Source organism: Scleropages formosus, chromosome 1, assembly GCF_900964775.1.
Source record: "Scleropages formosus chromosome 1, fSclFor1.1, whole genome shotgun sequence".
Lineage (NCBI taxonomy): Eukaryota > Metazoa > Chordata > Actinopteri > Osteoglossiformes > Osteoglossidae > Scleropages > Scleropages formosus.
The window spans coordinates 39,782,946-39,801,116 of NC_041806.1; the positions used below are offsets into that span (position 1 = coordinate 39,782,946).

The following is an 18,171-nucleotide window of genomic DNA, read 5'->3' on the forward strand; positions in this document are numbered from 1 at the left end:
CAGGTAAAATCGTTATTACAATATGTATCAACAGTTGACGAGCAGTTGTGCTTAATATCCCCTTTCCGTTGTATTAATAATGACGGTCGAAAAAAAAAAAACTTAAAAAAAAAAGAAAAAAAAAACTAAATTAAAAACCAGACAATAGCTCTATCTCTACTGGAAGCATCACTATACTGACTACTGGCTGTAGACACAATGCTCTCGGGGGGATGGGGCATAACGTCATGGAGCACGACCCCCCTGGAAAGGGACAGATCGCATGAGCAAGAAGCACCTGTGAGTTTGTTCTCTGAAAGAAGGGCGTCTCAGAAACATGGCCCAGTGCCACTGCCAGCAGGAGAGAAACCGGGGGCTGCACAAACACGATGGCGCGTATCTAGGCTACCTGGATTCACCCTAAATTGCATCCCAGCCAATGAGCTTGTTGGAGCAGATCCATCATAGTTCAAATTATATAGATTTTCTTCCCTCAAAACCATATTATACATAATGTGATAATTATCACTAATGCCATTATACATTTATTGTATATTATTTTTCCCCATTGTGAACACCGGAACATTGCACATTTCTGCTTAAACAGAGTACATTTACAGGAACAGTGGGAATAGTTGACTGGTACATTCATGGGACAACGACCCTGTAAGTCCAGCGCACCGATTAACCTATAGTTATATACATAAATTCTCTACAAATGTGTCCCATCATTTACGCACTCAGATACCAATTTTCTGTGTAAAAACATCAAAACATGGAAACAAAGGTGTTCCTGTGGAAAAACATATACTTTACTCAAAGGAAGTCAGCCATAACAGCAAAGTTCACCACCGAACTCAAGGCCCAAGTTTAACTTGTCATCATACAGTATTAAAAGACACAATGCTATAATATTAAAAGACTCATAAAAATAATTTTTTGCATACATTAAAAAGACTCATGTTTTTACCGTGCCTGTGAATTGATAATTGCATATACCCAGACAATTTACATAGATTGCATCCCACATTAATTAGGGTCCGTATCACCACAGTAGGCCTTGGAATAGAAGAGTTCTGGCATTTTGTCATGAATCGCTTACTGAGACAGGGTGGGCTAAACACCACAAACTAACTAAATCTTACAGTCGTGTTTGTTAGATGACCGCAATCTTTCCATTTCAGCTTTACATGTTCAAACCCATTGCATTAATTGTTCCCAAATATTTTGTTAAACAGGACAAAGTACACTGGCTCCTCAACTTACAGATCCCTTTGGGTCCCAGGGGCTGTTTGTAACTCATTTTGGTAGCCAATGCACTTTTTAATTTTTTTTTTTTTTTTTTAAAGAAATCCCAATCAATACAAGCTAACCGCTACAGATGCCCCTTAATTTATTCGCGGGATAGGTTTCAGCTGCTTTCAACTTCGTTTGTTAGCTCCGCTTTGGTCTCCATGGTAACAGACTGCCTCTTCTCACCGGTGCTATTAGAATCACTAGTGCTCACAAACACCATGCAGCTGTAGGCGCTGTTGAAGTGAGTTGAGTTCCGGCACCTCTGTTCAGTTGAGGTGCACTTTACTGCCCTTGACTGGCTCGGAGGGTATAGAGGAATTCTGCCCACTCTACCATAATCTGAAATTTTAGGAAATAAAATGGAACAATAAACAAATTCAAAAACGTCTGCATCTTTTAAAAGGTCTATCTTACCACTGGTAACTTGTGGAGTCAGTGTAAATCTAAGGTTTTGATCTATGCCAGTACTCTGTTGTGACCAGGGACTGGACAAGAATAAACACAATCAACTGCTTGTAAGATTTTTCGTTGTTGTGTTGTTGAACAAAATGAGCATAGCAACACGTGCCTTGTATTGTAGCACAATTATCCTTTCTGCCGCTCCAGTTTTATAGAGTTCGGTTTCCGTGTGATGATGCTTATTAAATAAAACCAAGTCAATCTCATTCCATAGGCTTAAGTGCAACACTTTACTGCCCCATTGGCAGTTACTAATGTCTTGTTAAACAAAAAAAAAAAAAAAATCAAGATTTCCAACATGAGAAAAATTTTACAATTAAATGATTTACACCCAAGACTTGCAAGTAAACAGTCCGCACATAAAACATTTCAAAATTTCATAAAACTGTTGGCCGAGGAGAAAGGAATATGAAAAGGTGGTTGAGCATGTTTGTTCTTTCTCGTTTTCCCTTTTCCAGGTATTGAGAGGAACCAATGTGCATACAATAGCAGCTATAAACATTACATCACACATTATATCAGCTCTTATGAAAACGTACAAAACGTGAATGTTCTTGAAAACTATTATGCTGTTTATCATTTTTAAAGCAAAGCTAAAATAAATAAAAAAACAAATAAATAAAATAAATAGTTTTTTTAAGCCTAACACTTTCAAATTAAAGAACTCAGTATTTTGCACTGTCTGATTAATCACAGCAGCAAAGCCATGAGGCATCCCTTGATGTTTTTTTTTTTCTCTGCAGTTGTTCAGCAGCTCTCAGACCAGCCAGAGGGAGGCGCTACACTTGGATTCCTTGCACTGCTTGCTTTATGTTCTCCAGTAGGGCCTTGTTCTCCGGACTCTGGTACTGATCCTGATGTGTGTACATGTCTGTTAGTGTGGTCACATATGCATCAAAGTTGTGTTCATTCATGGGCTCCTGCAGAAGAGAAGGGTTGAAAAAGGGGTTGATGGTCATTCGGTGAATGGTCATTACACATAGTGCAATATGCCAGAGAGACCCACTATCAGCTATTTACTCTAGAATTACCTGCTATGAAGCAGATAGTGCTATCATTAACAATTTTTTGCTGTAGAAGTGTTTCAAAGCTCTAAATAAAAAAAACTTTGAACAATTAAATTGTATATGAGCTCAGCTTTACTTTGGAACAGGAACACTCACTGCATTAGTTTATTTTTTTTTACAGGGATGAACTGGACATCTCAATGTCATGCAATGAGTTAGTGAGTGAAAAATGACTTCAAACAGTGTCAAGGTGTCACAAGCATGATTCATGCAAGCCTCATTAATTTTGTTTTAGCCATTTTCTCTTTTAGGAAGTAACTTCTCTATCCTCCTAATAGACTCTTTTGTACTGATTGCATTTGGTCACTTGCCCTATATAATCTAATTTTTGGTATGCGTCGTATTAATAACATGTCTGTGGTTGATGGCCAGATTACACGGCCAGTCAGCCCGTGAAGTAGCTGCCCTAACAAACACAATCTCTGTAAAACAAGCTTTTTCCACTGAACTCAATGAAGATGAATATGTGTGAAGTGACAAGGAGGCCATTAAGGCTAAATGGAAAAAGGACAGGATGGTGCCAAGTGATGACTGAGAAAAAAATAAAAAATAAAAGCATGTGTATGTGTTTTTAAGGGTTGGGGCGGAGTTGGGGGTGGTGTACAGCTGTGTGCGTATGTATGTAAGAGAATGTATGTAGTGTTGCTCTTCAATGTCAGCGGACTGAACTCTTTGCAGACTCTTGATACGGAAACGTGGAGTGCGAGTAACGTATGACTAACAGACAGACTAACTGCCTGAGATGTCAATGCAAAATTCAGATGGACAACTATGGCTGAACCATTTTGGTTATAAGGAACATATTGTTCTCATAGTATTGGCTGTTTCTCTGTGACTGATGCTTTGTTGTAGTCCTGCTTCGAGGACTGAAAATAAAAAGTCAGTTCTTTTGTATATTGGTGTATTGAACCCATCACTTTCAGAAGGTTTAACTTCAAGTTTTTCTAGACTTTTTCCAAAGAATAGAAAAGAAATTTTTGAAATTATATTTAAACAACACTATCTTTTAGCTGTAAGAGAAATGTTCATTTTTTGTGAATTTTTTTAAGGCATCCATAAAAATCAAGCTGCCTTTTCAGGTGTTCTGCCAAAACCTTGTCTACTTTTTCAGGTGATTGTGACGATAGGTCAGTCTCAGACGTGCATTACCAAACCCAGCTTTTACAACTACAGGGTACACACTCTACACTGTGTAAACAAAGAGGAGGAATTTAGAGGGAGAAAATGAAAGTGTAAGAAAGGACAATTAAATTGTGAAGATTAATCTCTTACGCTCTGATGGATCTGTAAACAGCTGTTATTTCTAATAGGAGCCTCTCTGTGTGGCAGCGGCTTCTAAGGGGAAAGGTATAAAGAGAATGCTATTAGCCTGCTGTACAAACGCTGCCTTATTCACATCTCAGGGAAAAGTGGATGGGGGCAGATGCACGGACAGAAAGAGTCTGGTGAACGGACTTTCAATTGAGTACCAACATGGCCATCTTGTCAGGACAATGACAAGTTGACCAGTCGCAGGCGTTTAGCTCTGCGCTCGGCGATTTTCACTACATACAGCAGCGGCTTTGTTGACAACAGAGTCTTTCTGTTACCCGGGTGAAATCAAGCTCTGCAGGAGTGCAGCTACCATTTATTTAAGAAAAACAGAAAGAAAATGAAACAAACTGTAAGGCAGGATTGTATGCAAACAAACACATCAAAAAGCAAATGAAGAAAATGCAACTTGATACTTTTTAAAACACATTTAACTTACTTTGAGTGTTAGAAATTTTTATGATGCAGAATTTTAATTTAAACAAAAAGCCAAGCAAACCAAACAAGCAAACATGCAAGCACAAAAAATGTAAGGATTGTCAAGTTAGCAACTTCACCGAACACTTTCTTTTTTCCGATTATCAGCAACTTACCATATAAATAGTTAACAAACTGAAGCAAATAAAATAATGTAATGCAGTTTCGATTTTGCTTTTTCTGAAATTTTCCTGCAAGTTAATGATGTTTAATTGTACTACAGTAGTCCTCAAACTCGGTTGTGACAACCCTCCCTGTATGCTGGTTTTTGATGTTGTATCTGATTAGTCTTCATTGAGCTGTAAGCTGTATGAATGGCACAACTGAAATTGCACTACTCTTAAATTGTGGCTATACAGAACATTAAGTAAGATAGATAGATAGATAGATAGATGATAATCTCTTGCAAAAATCATTTCCTTGACAGTTATTTAGTGTTACGATTTAAAACTTCCCAATGAATCCTCAATAGGTGCAATATTTAATTGTGATTTATTCTATGAACAGCTCAGGCAACAACTTAACATCTCAACAGCACCAAAAACCAGTATACCCAAGTTGCACCAACATGATGAGCAAATAGCTCCTCATAGCTTGTATTTTATTCCGGAAATTGGAGATAAAAATCATTTCATGGACCTCCTCTTCAGTTTTTTTGTCGGGGAACAGATTTAGTGTGGACCCTACAAAAACACGTATTTAAAAGGTTGACAAAAAAGTCTGAAAAAATGAGAAACTCCACTGTGTTTTCAACTTTATGATCAGTGTCTGAAAATAGGAAAGTAACAGTAAAGTTTCTCATAGGCCTGGTGCTGAGTTAAGTGAGCATGCTTTAATCTGTCAGTGTGTCAGATATACTGGTGATAAAACCATGTTTACCAGAACTGTATGCATATACATAAAGGTGAAATAATAAATGGATGTTTATGGAAAAAAATCTGTTTTGGTCATGCCTCCGGTATTTTCCAGCAATTTACAGAAGTCATGAGACTTCATACAATTCATACAATACCAAAGGGTTTCACACAAACAAAGAGAATACGTGGAAGGGCTCAACGAACAGTCCCAAATCATCAAAAATTGTTCAAAAACTTAGAGCCCATTTTTAAACACATTATTCATAAATGTACAGTAGACACATTATAAAATCTTTAAAAATCTGTTGCAGTGTCAATATTATGTAGTGTGTAGAATAGGCTCACGTGTATATTTGTGTATGTCTGGGGCAAAAGGGCTGAGTTCTCGCTGTACAGCTAAGGCAGCCAAGCCTTGCTTGATCTGTGCAGAAACGGCATTTGTTTGCATGTCAAATGCAGCACAAAACCTCCCGAAGATGAATAAAACAGATTTTTGTTGGTTCATATAACTCCCTCCAGGTATTCCATTAGAATATTAGGTTAAATTATTTCTCACCTCCCACAGTCACACAGATGCACTTCACAGCAATACACACAAATTTTGAAACCTTCACACATCAACCCATGTAAATCTGGCATGCATGGATGCTGGGCCCCAAGCCCGCACAACAAACAGCCGTGTCACGCCCCCGGCATGTTCCACCGTCTGTCCGTGGCTCTTACCATGTGTGGGAGCTGGATATTAGCTAAACTGTTTATCAATGACTGGCTGAGGTTGGCCAGCTCATGCAGCAGGGAGTCATTCTGCTGTTCAATCACCTTGTTCTCCTCTTCTATAGACTTCAGGTTTGTCTCCATTGTGGTGATCTAGGAGAAGCAAAACACAGGTGAAAAATCTAGTTTACTATAGCTGATCAGTATGCTGCCTCCCTTTATTTTTTTAAATAAATGTCACAGTTTAAACTATAAAACGTAGGTTTGTTTTTGCAATATGCAATGTACTGCAGTATTTTTAATAGAGCCTTGAAGGGATTCATTACAGCCAGTTGTGTATGACGTGCATGCAGACATGGACCGTGAGTCATTGTTTAGAAGGGGGGGAAAAGTTTATTGGCAGACTACTCACAAATATCTTTCCAAGATAACAATTACAGTCACCAGTTCTGCTACAAAATATCAAGTTGAACAATGTTGCTACAACACATTTTGCGATGCTGGAAAAGAATTCCAATTAAAAACTATAATTAGTGTTGATGGACCATGTTTGCTTCAGAGCCAAGTCTCAAATCAGTGGGAAAATTGTAGTCTCTGGCAATGGTTGTATTTTTCTTTACAAAAACCTTGAAGAATCATATTAGAGCAGTAGTGGACATTCACTGAATGCAAACCATACGCAGTTACCAGTGTTAAGAGAGGTCTTGTGTGTATATGTATGGACCGATTGCTCGTCGTGGTACAGTCAAAGGACTGTAGAGGAAACACACTTGGGAATGTAGGCTTTATCAGGGGTGTCAGCAACATGTCAGATAAACCAAAAATATGGACTTTTTTTAACTTAAATGATTCTTCACTGTGGGGGGGGGTTGCAGTGGCGCAGCAGGCTTGACCGGGTCCTGCTCTCTGGTGGGTCTGGGGCTCGAGTCCCGTCCTGGGTGTGTCCCCTCCCCACCCAACTCCACGCCCTGCCCTGCCGGGCTAGGCTCCGGCTCACCACGCCCCCACCCGGGACTAGCGGCTTCAGCCAATGCATGTGTGTGTGATTCTTCATTGTTTTAGTCAATCATATCTGCATGACATCTCACCTGTGTTCTGAGTTTAATCATATCAGACTCCACTTGCGTGTTTGATTCATTTAGATCTTTGATTTCTTCATCCAATTGTTTAATTTCTTCATCATTTTCTATCCCTAAAAAATGACCAAATAAGTTTAAAACCAAAGCAAGCGACTGAAAGCTGGAATTATATAAGTACGTACAAATTAACAACACAATAAATTTGAACTGTACAAATAAATCATAGTAATAACTGCATAACAACTGCATAAACGCTGCAGTGGTTCAAAGCTAAAATCTCACTTAATTTTTTCTATATAACCTATATCGTAGTCTATATGAAAATGTCGAATGGGTTCACTGCGACCCCGTATGGGATAAGCGGTTCAGAAAAAAAAATATGTATATCCACAAAGTACCAAATTTAGTAGTTTCGCACATTTCTACCAGTCCCTAATTTCAATGGAATCACATTGTTATTGGGAAATCGAGACACTGGGAGACTCCTGGGTGGCACCATGGCCTAGACCCACAAAAAAAAAAAAAATCATGCCACAGGGTGATACAGTATGTGACTGGCTCAGCTACATTGCCCACAGCAAGGATAGGCCTCCCAGACCCTGCTGGCTGGACCTGCTACATCCAGCGCTACAGGTCATGCCCCATACGGATTTCGCGATGTGTCCACAATGTAATATGGAGAATGCTAGTATACCACAGCTAGACACCATTCCTGGTACATCCAAACACAGATCAGTGCACAATGAGCACGGCATACTGAATGGGACAGAGACAATTACCTTTGCTAGCCCTCTGTTTTATTGTTAGCATTTCCACTCCGGACAGTCTGGCTTTCTTCATAGCAGATGTAGCCCGGGGACAACCAGAAAGACTAGCGGCAGTAATGAAATAAAGTCACGTTCGTTTTCAAATGAAAACATTTATGGTAAAATGCTAGCAGTTTTTCAAAAAGTTCACATTTCAATATATTACTCATGACCACTTGCACAAGCCAAATAATGCAGTCAGCTGAAGAGTGCCAAAGAGAGCAGAGTATGTAGAAAGACGGGGTAAAAATGTACCTGCGGTGGGTCAGAAAGCTCCCACTCACGTGTCCCGACCCATCGCAGCCAGGGGTGGGACACGACATTCCATCGGTCTTCCCAGACTTCCAGGAAAACTGAGAGCCGTTCATATAGCCGTCCTTCTGCCGCTTAGCTGCCAGGGGGCAGCCAGATGCACTGCGGTGAGATGCATATTTCCCTGTAACATGGCCCTGCCCATCGCAGCCGGGGACTGGACACCTGGAGAGACGCAGGGCACGGTCGCCATGTGGGGCAGAAGGATAATGAGCTTTCACAACCATCCCAGGGAGGACACCCACGTGAGGACAGAAGCAGACACTGCACCACAGGGAAGAGCCTGGAGGACAATCAACGCAAGGCTCTGAACGAAGCAAAGTGGTTGAAAGTTGTAACCCATCAGCCACCCCGGCATGAAGTGTCGTGCGCTTTCAATGTGAGAGCAAGGTGAACCTGGTGAATTCAGAGCAATCTCACAATTCCTTCTGGCCAAAAAGCTAGATGTTTTACAAAGGAATGTGTGCAAACAGATTGCCGAAGAAATTGCAGGTGACAGAACTTGTTACAAGTCAATCACTGAAATCCACGCATCAAATTAAAAAGTAAACCCCCATGACAAGTTGCCATAGCGCAAAAGTGGCAAGGCCAGCAGGCCTTAAAGAATCTGTAGGATCAAATGTTTGCTGTAAAATGAAGCATTACTTTTTAAGAGTAGATTTGTTTCACAGAATGCCCTTTGCTGCCCTTGGAAGACACACTCAGTCTAATTAAGATGAACAGCATGGCTCCTTCCCTCCAAACCTGCAGCGAGGAAGTCTGCACACTGTGCTATGTATCGTTACTGTGATAATGATGATGGTCACCTACAGGTCTTCATGGGAGGACGACTCGCCCGTCATGGCTGAGAGAGAATATTTAATTACTAAAAAGCATGAGACTATATGTGATATAGAGGTTGTTGTTAAGCTGTTGCAATTTAAAGTTGAGGAGACATTTCCCACAATGCACCTGACAGTGGGGTTTGGCTAACATACCTGATAGGCTCCTGGTCCTCCTTGTCCTCCTTGCTATGCGTTATCTTTATTCCACTCCTCTTAGCTCTAGGGCAGCCAGACAGGCTGCGCGGGATAACGCAAAACACAGCCATCATTTTGTGTTTTTTGCCGATAAAGGTGAAGTGAAAGGTCTTCATTATGTGCTGTCAAAAAGTACTCTCCAACTAATAAAACCTGGATTACATATGTTAGCGGAAACATCAGAAGCGAGCATTAAACTCACATTAGCAGCTGGGACATGCAAGTTCAGTACAGATGCTATCAAGCTGACAGGTAGCAGAATGAGTGGAAAAAGTGCGCATTCTGCAATGGCAGCAAACAGCTACGTGCAGGAACAGTACATATCCTCTCCTTTCATTCCTAGTTTGAAATAATAACGCTGTTCAAAGGCCTGCTTTCGATAAAATTCCCTGGTGTGTTTTCTCCCATTAACATGAGCAGTGAATATCATATTTAGTTAAAACCCCACCCTTACAGCTTGTTGAACTTTACCTTGACCAATTTACATTCCTTTACCTAATTCACTTTGGTGTCCGTCCTTAGAACTCAAATGTACAGATTCCTTCTGGGAGCCCGACCTCCGGTCACACAACACCTCGGCGAATGTAACCTTCATTAACTGGGCACCCCTGGGCAAGTAATTCTGGGAGTTTGACGGACAGATTGTTCTCCTTACCTCCTGTGGGAGGCGTAGTTCCCAGTGATGTGCCCTGTACCGTCACATCCGGGCGTGGGGCACCTGTCCAGGGCAATGCGGTTGTTAACCCTGGAAAGCATCTCCAGAGGCGCACAGACACTGCAGGCTTACCCTCCTTATCCCACAAAATGTTTATGTCAGCTTTACAAACACAAGGCACTTTAGAAAACACAGAGGTTTTGTCAGTCCTGAAGTCGCATTTGGAGGGGAAAAAGAGGTGCTCTGCAGCAGTAATAGACGCGTGTGCATGAAAAACAATGGTAGCACTTTTAGAATGTGTAAGAAGTCCATTCTTAGACCGCATTTTATTACTGACGTGTTTTCCTGTTTCTTCATACATTATTTTGTATATTATCATTTTGCAGGGGGCGCGGTGATGCAACGGGTGTGCGGTGGGTCTGGGGTTCGAGTCCCGCTTGGGGTGCCTTGTGACGGACTGGCGTCCCGTCCTGGGTGTGTCTCCTCCCCCTTAAGCCTTGTGCCCTGTATTGCCGGGTTAGGCTCCGGCTCGCCGTGACCCCGTTCGTGACAAGCAGTTGTAGACATTGTGGGTGGGTGGGTGTGGGTGTGGGTGTGGGATTATCATCTTGTGTTTCAGCTAAGGTATTTCATTTCCATGACCAGAACATGGGGGTAACATAGAGTAACTAAAAGGAGTTAAAAGTGCATTCTACACTATTTATTACCCTGACCATTTCTTACACTCTTAGATTTTCTAAAGGTTCGTTGAGAAACCAAGTATTTTGGAGAATGTGTATATGCACAGAATATACAGATATATAGCTATATGTTTAAAGTTAATTTAAATAAAGATTAAATTTACTTACTTGAGGTCTTGTGAGTTGGTTGCCATCATACTCCGAATGCTTTTATCAGCCATGGGACATCCTGAAAGGCTGTAAAATACAGCACACATGAACATATGGCTGAGGAGAGACAAACCGTGGGTAAGAATGAATGCAAGCATAGCAGCAGCCTCAGGAGCACTTTATTTCCGTGTTTACACGTTCAGTTCAGTCTCTCAGGGCACTAGTAACATGGGGTCCCTCAAACATTTGATATGTGAATTTCAATTTTCAGTGAAAGGACTATTAAAAGTGAAATCAGAGCTTTGGAAACAAAGATTTTTCACTGTTGTACTGAGATGTTATTCTACTGCTGATTCATGCTGCGTGAGCTGTAAGCACCTCAGCTTATCTGTTGTACCTTATATAAATGCTTTGTGGTTGATTTATTAGAGGTTGGACTAAATAAATCAAGGCTTATTTCTGAGACAGATGCTGTGGCACCCACGTGACCAGGTATGGCGTAAAACACAGTGTGTCAGGCCAAAAAAAGACAATGCCAGAGACTGGTAAGCGGACAATGTGTGTCGGTCTGAAAATGTGCCGCACGCCAGACTCATGCTTGCCTTCAATGGACAGAGAAGAAAGGAGACAACAGAAGGAGGAAAGGAAAACGAACCACTCTGCAATGCCCCCTGCCCCCTCCTGCTCATTCTGCCCCCTATCCCAAGCGCTCACGTTATCAGCTCCTTCTTGCCCTCCTTGCACTGGGTGTATTTGGGCTTGGGACTGGGAATCGTGACTTCTCCGGGGTACTGGCGGTCCTCCAGAAGGTCCTGGAATGGGTCCAGTTCGTCTGGCTGTATGTGTGTGGGACGGAGAAGAGACAGAAAGACAGAAAGGGAGGGAGAAGAGAGATGCTGATATCCTTTCTGCATGCGACTGTGGTGCAGTACTGATCAGTGTGACAGATTTAGGACAGGGATCAGATCAAAACCCTGCAGGAGTCTACAGAGTGCAGCTCAATCTGCGGTACTGAAGTACAATCGGCACCGGTACGCTCACCGACCCCAAATCAACCTCCGTTAATTGACGCGTTCTCTTTTTTGAACGACATACGAAGAGAAGACTTACGACCTTAAAGTCTGAAAAGTTTATACAAGAACTGTAAATGGCTATTTAACTGCTGGTTCATATTACGGTAATTTTACACCGTTCTGAAACATGGTGCTGGGGTGATGGATTGGACTGCCTGAATCCAGAAAAATGCAACGGAAACATCCCCCTATTTGGCCAGATGTTACTCCAGGAGTGCTATGTCCCATTTACTGCATGGAATTTGACATACTAACAACATAAGTTGTTCTCTACCGTGGCTTCAAATTGAGGTGTATGACAAGGTTTTGAGGATGGATTAAATAACTGCGGTTCAGTGATGTAATAGCAACAGCACGACACGAAAGGATAGCGCTCGGCTCCCAAAAGCATCATACAGGCACTTTTGAAAATAAACTGGAGGTGATATACTTTACTCCACTGCAGTCCCTCCTAACATCCCCGAAATCCTCAAAGCACCGTGGAGCTCATCCGCTGAATATTGACTTTACATTTCCCGCATTTTTTAATTGCTTGCCAATTAATTTATTTAACTTTGGTGACATATCTATAGAGAACTGACAAAGCGAGATTCTAAATGTGCGTTGGGTTTATGTTCCAACAGTGAACCAGCAGTTCACCTGAATTCTTGCAGTACCGGTATTATGCAATAGATGGCGCTGTAGCAGAAAAATAGATGCCAGATGAATTATTCATTAGTCATGACTCTATGCCAGAGCACAAGTCAGACAAAAAAAAGCCCCCATTGTATGAATGTATAGTAAGGGCAGGTAATGGTCACTGCCCAGTCCGTATGTGAGCCCTACATTCGGTGTCCTTCAGTACAGTGCGCTGCGATCGGAACCATAAGCCTTTTTGCTTTTGTATGTTGTCTGCTTTTTGCTAGCAGCGAGGACCAGCGCAGTGCAGCAGCGCGGCCGCTGGGGTGTACCTCTTTGGGGTCGTCGTCATCGACGCGTTTGATTTTGGTGTGCTCCACGGGCAGGTCCCAGCAGTCGGTCTCGCCCATCTGGTAGCACCTGCTGCTGAGGAGGGCCTGCCGCTGGGGGGACATGGGCTCCAGCGGCGTTAGGATGGCACAGCTGCCTTCGTGTCCGTCACGGAGTTTGCTCATGCTAAGGTCCAGCGTGCTGTTCTCTTCCACCTCTGTTTCGGGGCTCTGAGGGAAGGGGAGAGAGGGCAAACCACCCACACACTCCTTCGATTTGCTTTATGCTTCAGAGCACGCTCCACTATGGGTACGACACAGCCCAGTTCTCCTTGAAATGGGCTGGTGTGTTTTTCCGCTGTACCTAAGTGTGTGACCATTCACGTTGTGAATATGCACGTGAGTGTGTGCTCCTGCATGCTGGATGTGGACACGGTGTGTAAAAGTGTATGAGTGTATACACTGGCTTAAAATACCAACATGGGGATCCTTCAGAGACAGAAGGGACTGTACAATGATATTCTCTGGTCATACCTGACATCATCTGAGGACACTGACTTTGGACAAGGGTTGGAAATAGAAGCGGGAAAACGATGTGCAAGATACAAAACATCCATTAAAATAAGGCATTATAATAATAAAAAAAAAATACCTACGTAAAATGACTGGCAACATAAGTGAGAAAATAGTGGAATTTCGCATGAAGCAGCAGCGCTTGTCTATATCCCTGTCGGCCCAAGACTACTGACGGATGTGCTCTATGACGGTTGTGGAAGATAGAACGGTCTAGAATGACGCACGGGCCCCTGGGGCCTGCTTCTCCAGACAGCCAGGCTCTGTTACCGAGGGCAACGCCCACGGCTCCTTGCCGTGCTTATAAACAGGGCGATCTGTCTGGCCCTGCACCGGTGGAGGGGTGGGGGAGAGCTGGCCCGGAGATCACCATCGATCCGGCACAGTCGGAAAGCCTCCGCGGGGCTCATCTTTATTCCAGCGGCAGCTTCTGCCAGTGTATCACGCTGCAGAAGACCGTCGATCGGCTCCAGACAAGCTGAGCTTCAGGCCAGCGACAGGACACGAGCGTCCCTCGGGACGAGGGCCGGAGGTCACGGGCCCGGCGAAAGGTCCGGTGTGAGCGGTATTTGTCCTCTTGCTCACTTTATTTACTTTCTCACTTTGCGGCTGTTGAAGGTGACGGGCGTAAAAAAATGTTCCGTGCTACGGTGAAGGGAACGTGACATCCTGCATCGGCAGCCTCGCTCCAATTACAGGCTGGCTGGGTGAGCGGGGCCACGGTTTACAGGCGGAACGACGCGCATTAATATCTCACTCATATCCTTAGCAGTGCCAGCTTGCTGCTCTCCCTTAATTCCTCAATTCATTGAGGCTTTTCCTTTTTTTTTTCTTGAGAGTGACAGTCACAGAGATAGGAGGCAATGGTTCCAGGGGAGGAAACCGGTGACTAACGGCACAACACCCCAGTTCCGCTATAATCTCTTTTTCTCCACAGCGTGGCTGCAGCCTTCTGCTCCGGGCTTGTTGTGTTTCTGCCCGTCGACGAGCAATCGAGGCGTCCTGGGGACACGTGGACCGGGGAGGGGAGAAGGGGTGTCACCCCGAGAACTTCACTAATGAGCCGCTGCACCGTACGGGGTACCGGTGCTCGCTCTGCATGGCCGTACGCCTCTCTTTTACAAATACATTCTTTTATATAATACCACGAAATAGCCAGTGCCGCGCTCGGATACGGGGAAAGTCATCTCCATCGAGTCTGGTTTCACAACCACAAACAAATCCATAATGTAATCAGGGTGCTAAGTGAGGCACTAAACATTAGGAATCCATGAAACTATTTTTAGTTTTGTTCGTTATAATCGGCTGCATCTCGTACTGCTTACAATGTATGTTTTGGGGAAATACACACGTGGTTATGCTTATTTATTTTTACCATGAAAACAGTAACAAACATAAATGAACCTTGTTTGCTGAATGCTGTGAGCCACAGGTAAGTGGCTTCGCAATGTTTTACACCGTAACGCAACCGAAGCGGAGTTACTGACCGACATTGTTTCTGTCCCATCACCTTTCCCTCGGCAGAAACACATGTGGTGTCAGAATATGACGAAAGTAATTTCTTAATTCTCATTCTAAAAAGTTGATGCAAAACAAATTAATGCAATCATATTCATTCGCACTCCTCTTGCTCGCTGTGTTAAGAGAACAAAAGCTCCGATTAATATGTGAATCTGCAGGATGTCCCTAGGAATCTCAATACCGCACAAGGATATAAATGAGTATCACCGATCTGTTTCCAAAACGTGCACAAGTGACGGCGCTGAATCCACAGTCCACGTAGGGTCCCGCTGCTCAATTCAGTTGGACAAGTGGAGACAGTTTCAAAGTACCCCGAAAAGCAGCGGGGGGGTCAGGACTGGAAGGGAAGGGTCCGCTGTCGGGGGGGATAAGAGATGTGTGAGGGGAAGGTCCATAGCGGAGGGGTCATGGCTGTGGAGGGTAGGTCTGCAGGGCTGGGTCTGAACCGAGAGGGGAGAATACACGAGGCAAGGTCAGATCTGTAAGGAGGGAAGGTCCATCAGGGCTGCGAGGGGAAGGTCTATAGAGCCGGATTGAGACCGTGACATGTACGTCCGCGGTGTGGGGTCAGGATTGTGAAAGGAAGGTCCGAGGATGGGGTCACGGGCGTGAGACGCGAAGACACAGAGTGGGGTCAGGGCTGCGACGGGAGGATCCACGGTGCGATGCCAAGGCCGAAGCACAGCCATCATATCAGATTAGCAGGGCATCGAGGAGAACTCCCTCCACCAAGCCCGTGACGGAGTTGCGGGATGCTGCCAACAGCAGCAACACACCCTGCCATTTCCTATTACTTCCCCGGGAGTAAACGACCCTCCCCCGTCCCTGCGCACCCACATCCAGTTCCGTCCGCTGAGCTGACGCGCGGGGCCGAATCCGAAGCAACGCAAGGCAGGGGCCTCCCTATTGTCAGGAACAAACAGAGGAGTAAAATAGAAGAAGACAGTAAAGCCCGACCCCGCCATCTTGTGCATAACGTGCTCCCGCTGCCCTCCTCCGTAAAGTCGCAAATAGCTCATAACTTTATAGAGGAGATGTGAAATGAGCGGAAGACTTTAAAAAAAGATCGTTGTTATATTATAAGGTGATGTCACGTTATTAGTCGTCATAGAGATGCCACCAACTGTACTCCTCTATACATCTGGATTCTATTGCGAAGATCCAACAAATGGGATCCGTATAGGAACTGAAGCAGCGCCCTTCCTCCAGGAAGTGCATGTCTTTAACTTCTAGCACATCTTCTCTGAAAAATACACAACCTCATACTTATCTATAATGGCTATCTATAACCATACTTAATTTCGTATTTGCAGAATGTCAGTGCCATGTCAATGTCTTCCACAGCTCGCAGACTTTTCTTTAATGGAAAGTAATGCCTTGCAGCACGTTACCATAATATATTTATTAAACCAACGTTTAATAAAAGATCTGCTGGCAGTACGCAACAAAGTCTGATGAACTGCAACACAGTTTCTTTTTTCTCTTCAGTTACTACTACGGTTCATTAATGATCCCTTATTCAATTTCGTTTTAAAATTCCCAAAAGTCACCTGCCAATTTGGTGTTTATACTTGTAATGAAGAGCTAGTCTAATAACGCATAAATTAATTCTTTTTTGTATTATCATGATTTGTTGCTCACTGTGTCTGGGCATCACCGGATTGCATCTTAGCTGACTGATGCGTAGTGTTGACTTAGATCTCTCTTAGATCTCCGGGGTGGAGACGCAGCACGGCCGCACTGAATCCTCGACAAAAAAGTACAAGGGCACAGACAAACAACAAATTATACTTGCAGCCCTGGTCTCGGCATCACTTCGGCAAATGATGGGGATGACGAGAACCATTGCGTCATGGCAACTGTACAAAATGTAATCCAAACGATGCTGATGCTGATGCTCTGCTCCCGCCAGTCCAATCAACATCCAATTACACTCCGCCAAATACTTAACCTTCAGCTTCCCGGCCAATCACAGACAGTCATATCTATACTCATCGGTTCCTGAACCAATCAGAAAGTGGCAGTTTTCTCATCCCACCGCAGACATCAGTCCCTTCAGAGTTCTTTCCTGGTGGGCTGCAGAGCGAGCACGCTCAGCCACTGTCAAGAGTAAGCTGCCAGGTGATGCGTCAGCGGAGCGAGGGAGGCGGAGCATACCCGTGCACAGAGCTCCTGCGGCTGGCTGGCCAGGCTCTGGGGCATCTCGCGGCATCGCGTGGACAGGTTGAGGATGGCGGTGGCAGCCATGTGGGCGGCCTCCATGTCGTGGGTGTAGTCAAAGCTGCTCTTGCTGCAGGTGCTGCTGGCGCTGCTGCCTCCGCCTCCCCCGCAGCTCATGCTGCTGCTGCTGCTGGGAGCGTAGCTGCTCGTGGTGCTGCTGGCCGGGCTGGAGTTCTTACAGTAGCGCTTGGCTGCAGACACACACACACACACACACACATAGACACGGGCGCGCGTGCGCACCCACACACAGACACCAAGAGAAGTGAAGGCCAGCTCTTTCCACAGCTTTCTAGTACAGACTACCGATTGGCGTGATGAACAGATAGAGACAGTCATACCAACAAACGCGCAGACTGCTGAGCAGGTTAATGGATGGACGTGAGAACCAAAAGGGAAATCGCGAGAAACGAACAGCTGAGGTACGACAGCAGACACATAGTTAGACAAAAACAAAGAGGCACCCGCAAGATCCTCTCATTGAGGCATGTGTGCCGCTCCGTCATCAGTGTGATGAGAAAGTGAGGGCGAGAGAAAAAGAGGGAGAGATAGAGGAAGCATGTGACAACGAATCTCAGCTCCACAGTGCGAGCTTCTGGACCACATACTGTTCGCTAGGGATTTAAAGCCTACATTAATGGCATTTCCAGTGAGCACAGGCTCCGTCAGTGTTAGGGAGGGGGGGGAGTGCTTTTCGTTATCCTGTGTGCCACATAGCAATCCCCACAGGGATACAGAGAGCACCCAGGGCACGAGCTCACGCCTACGCTGTTCCATCCAACTCATGCAGCCTCTACCGGGCCTTTCAGATGCAGAAAGGAACAATGATGCATGTGCCGCGATGCATTCAGCTCCTCACGACTGCACCTTCCCTTGCCGTATGCTCTCGTCCTGCTATGACTATACATGCTGTCGTAAATGGGCATTGCGATTGCATTCATAAGTTGGCCTTCTCTTCTTCGCATCACCCACTTGG

The 18,171-nt window shown here is 44.3% G+C and overlaps 1 protein-coding gene across 2 annotated transcripts in view; it reads right to left on the bottom strand.

Moving 5' to 3' along the window:
* Positions 1-2,513: 2,513 nt before the first annotated feature.
* Positions 2,514-18,171, bottom strand: part of myt1la (myelin transcription factor 1-like, a) — a 61,289-nt gene continuing 45,631 nt past the window's right edge. The window contains exons 12-23 of one of the 2 annotated variants that reach the window (XM_018743581.2): positions 17,133-17,386; positions 12,885-13,112; positions 11,576-11,697; positions 10,880-10,948; positions 10,032-10,094; positions 9,335-9,418; positions 8,301-8,522; positions 8,019-8,110; positions 7,249-7,352; positions 6,170-6,313; positions 4,074-4,136; positions 2,514-2,654 (exon numbers count right to left, since the gene is read on the bottom strand). In XM_018743581.2, the coding sequence (XP_018599097.2) occupies positions 2,514-2,654; positions 4,074-4,136; positions 6,170-6,313; positions 7,249-7,352; positions 8,019-8,110; positions 8,301-8,522; positions 9,335-9,418; positions 10,032-10,094; positions 10,880-10,948; positions 11,576-11,697; positions 12,885-13,112; positions 17,133-17,386 (1,586 nt within the window). The remainder of the gene's footprint in view (positions 2,655-4,073; positions 4,137-6,169; positions 6,314-7,248; positions 7,353-8,018; positions 8,111-8,300; positions 8,523-9,334; positions 9,419-10,031; positions 10,095-10,879; positions 10,949-11,575; positions 11,698-12,884; positions 13,113-17,132; positions 17,387-18,171) is intronic. The other variant, XM_018743584.2, reaches the window with a different exon arrangement.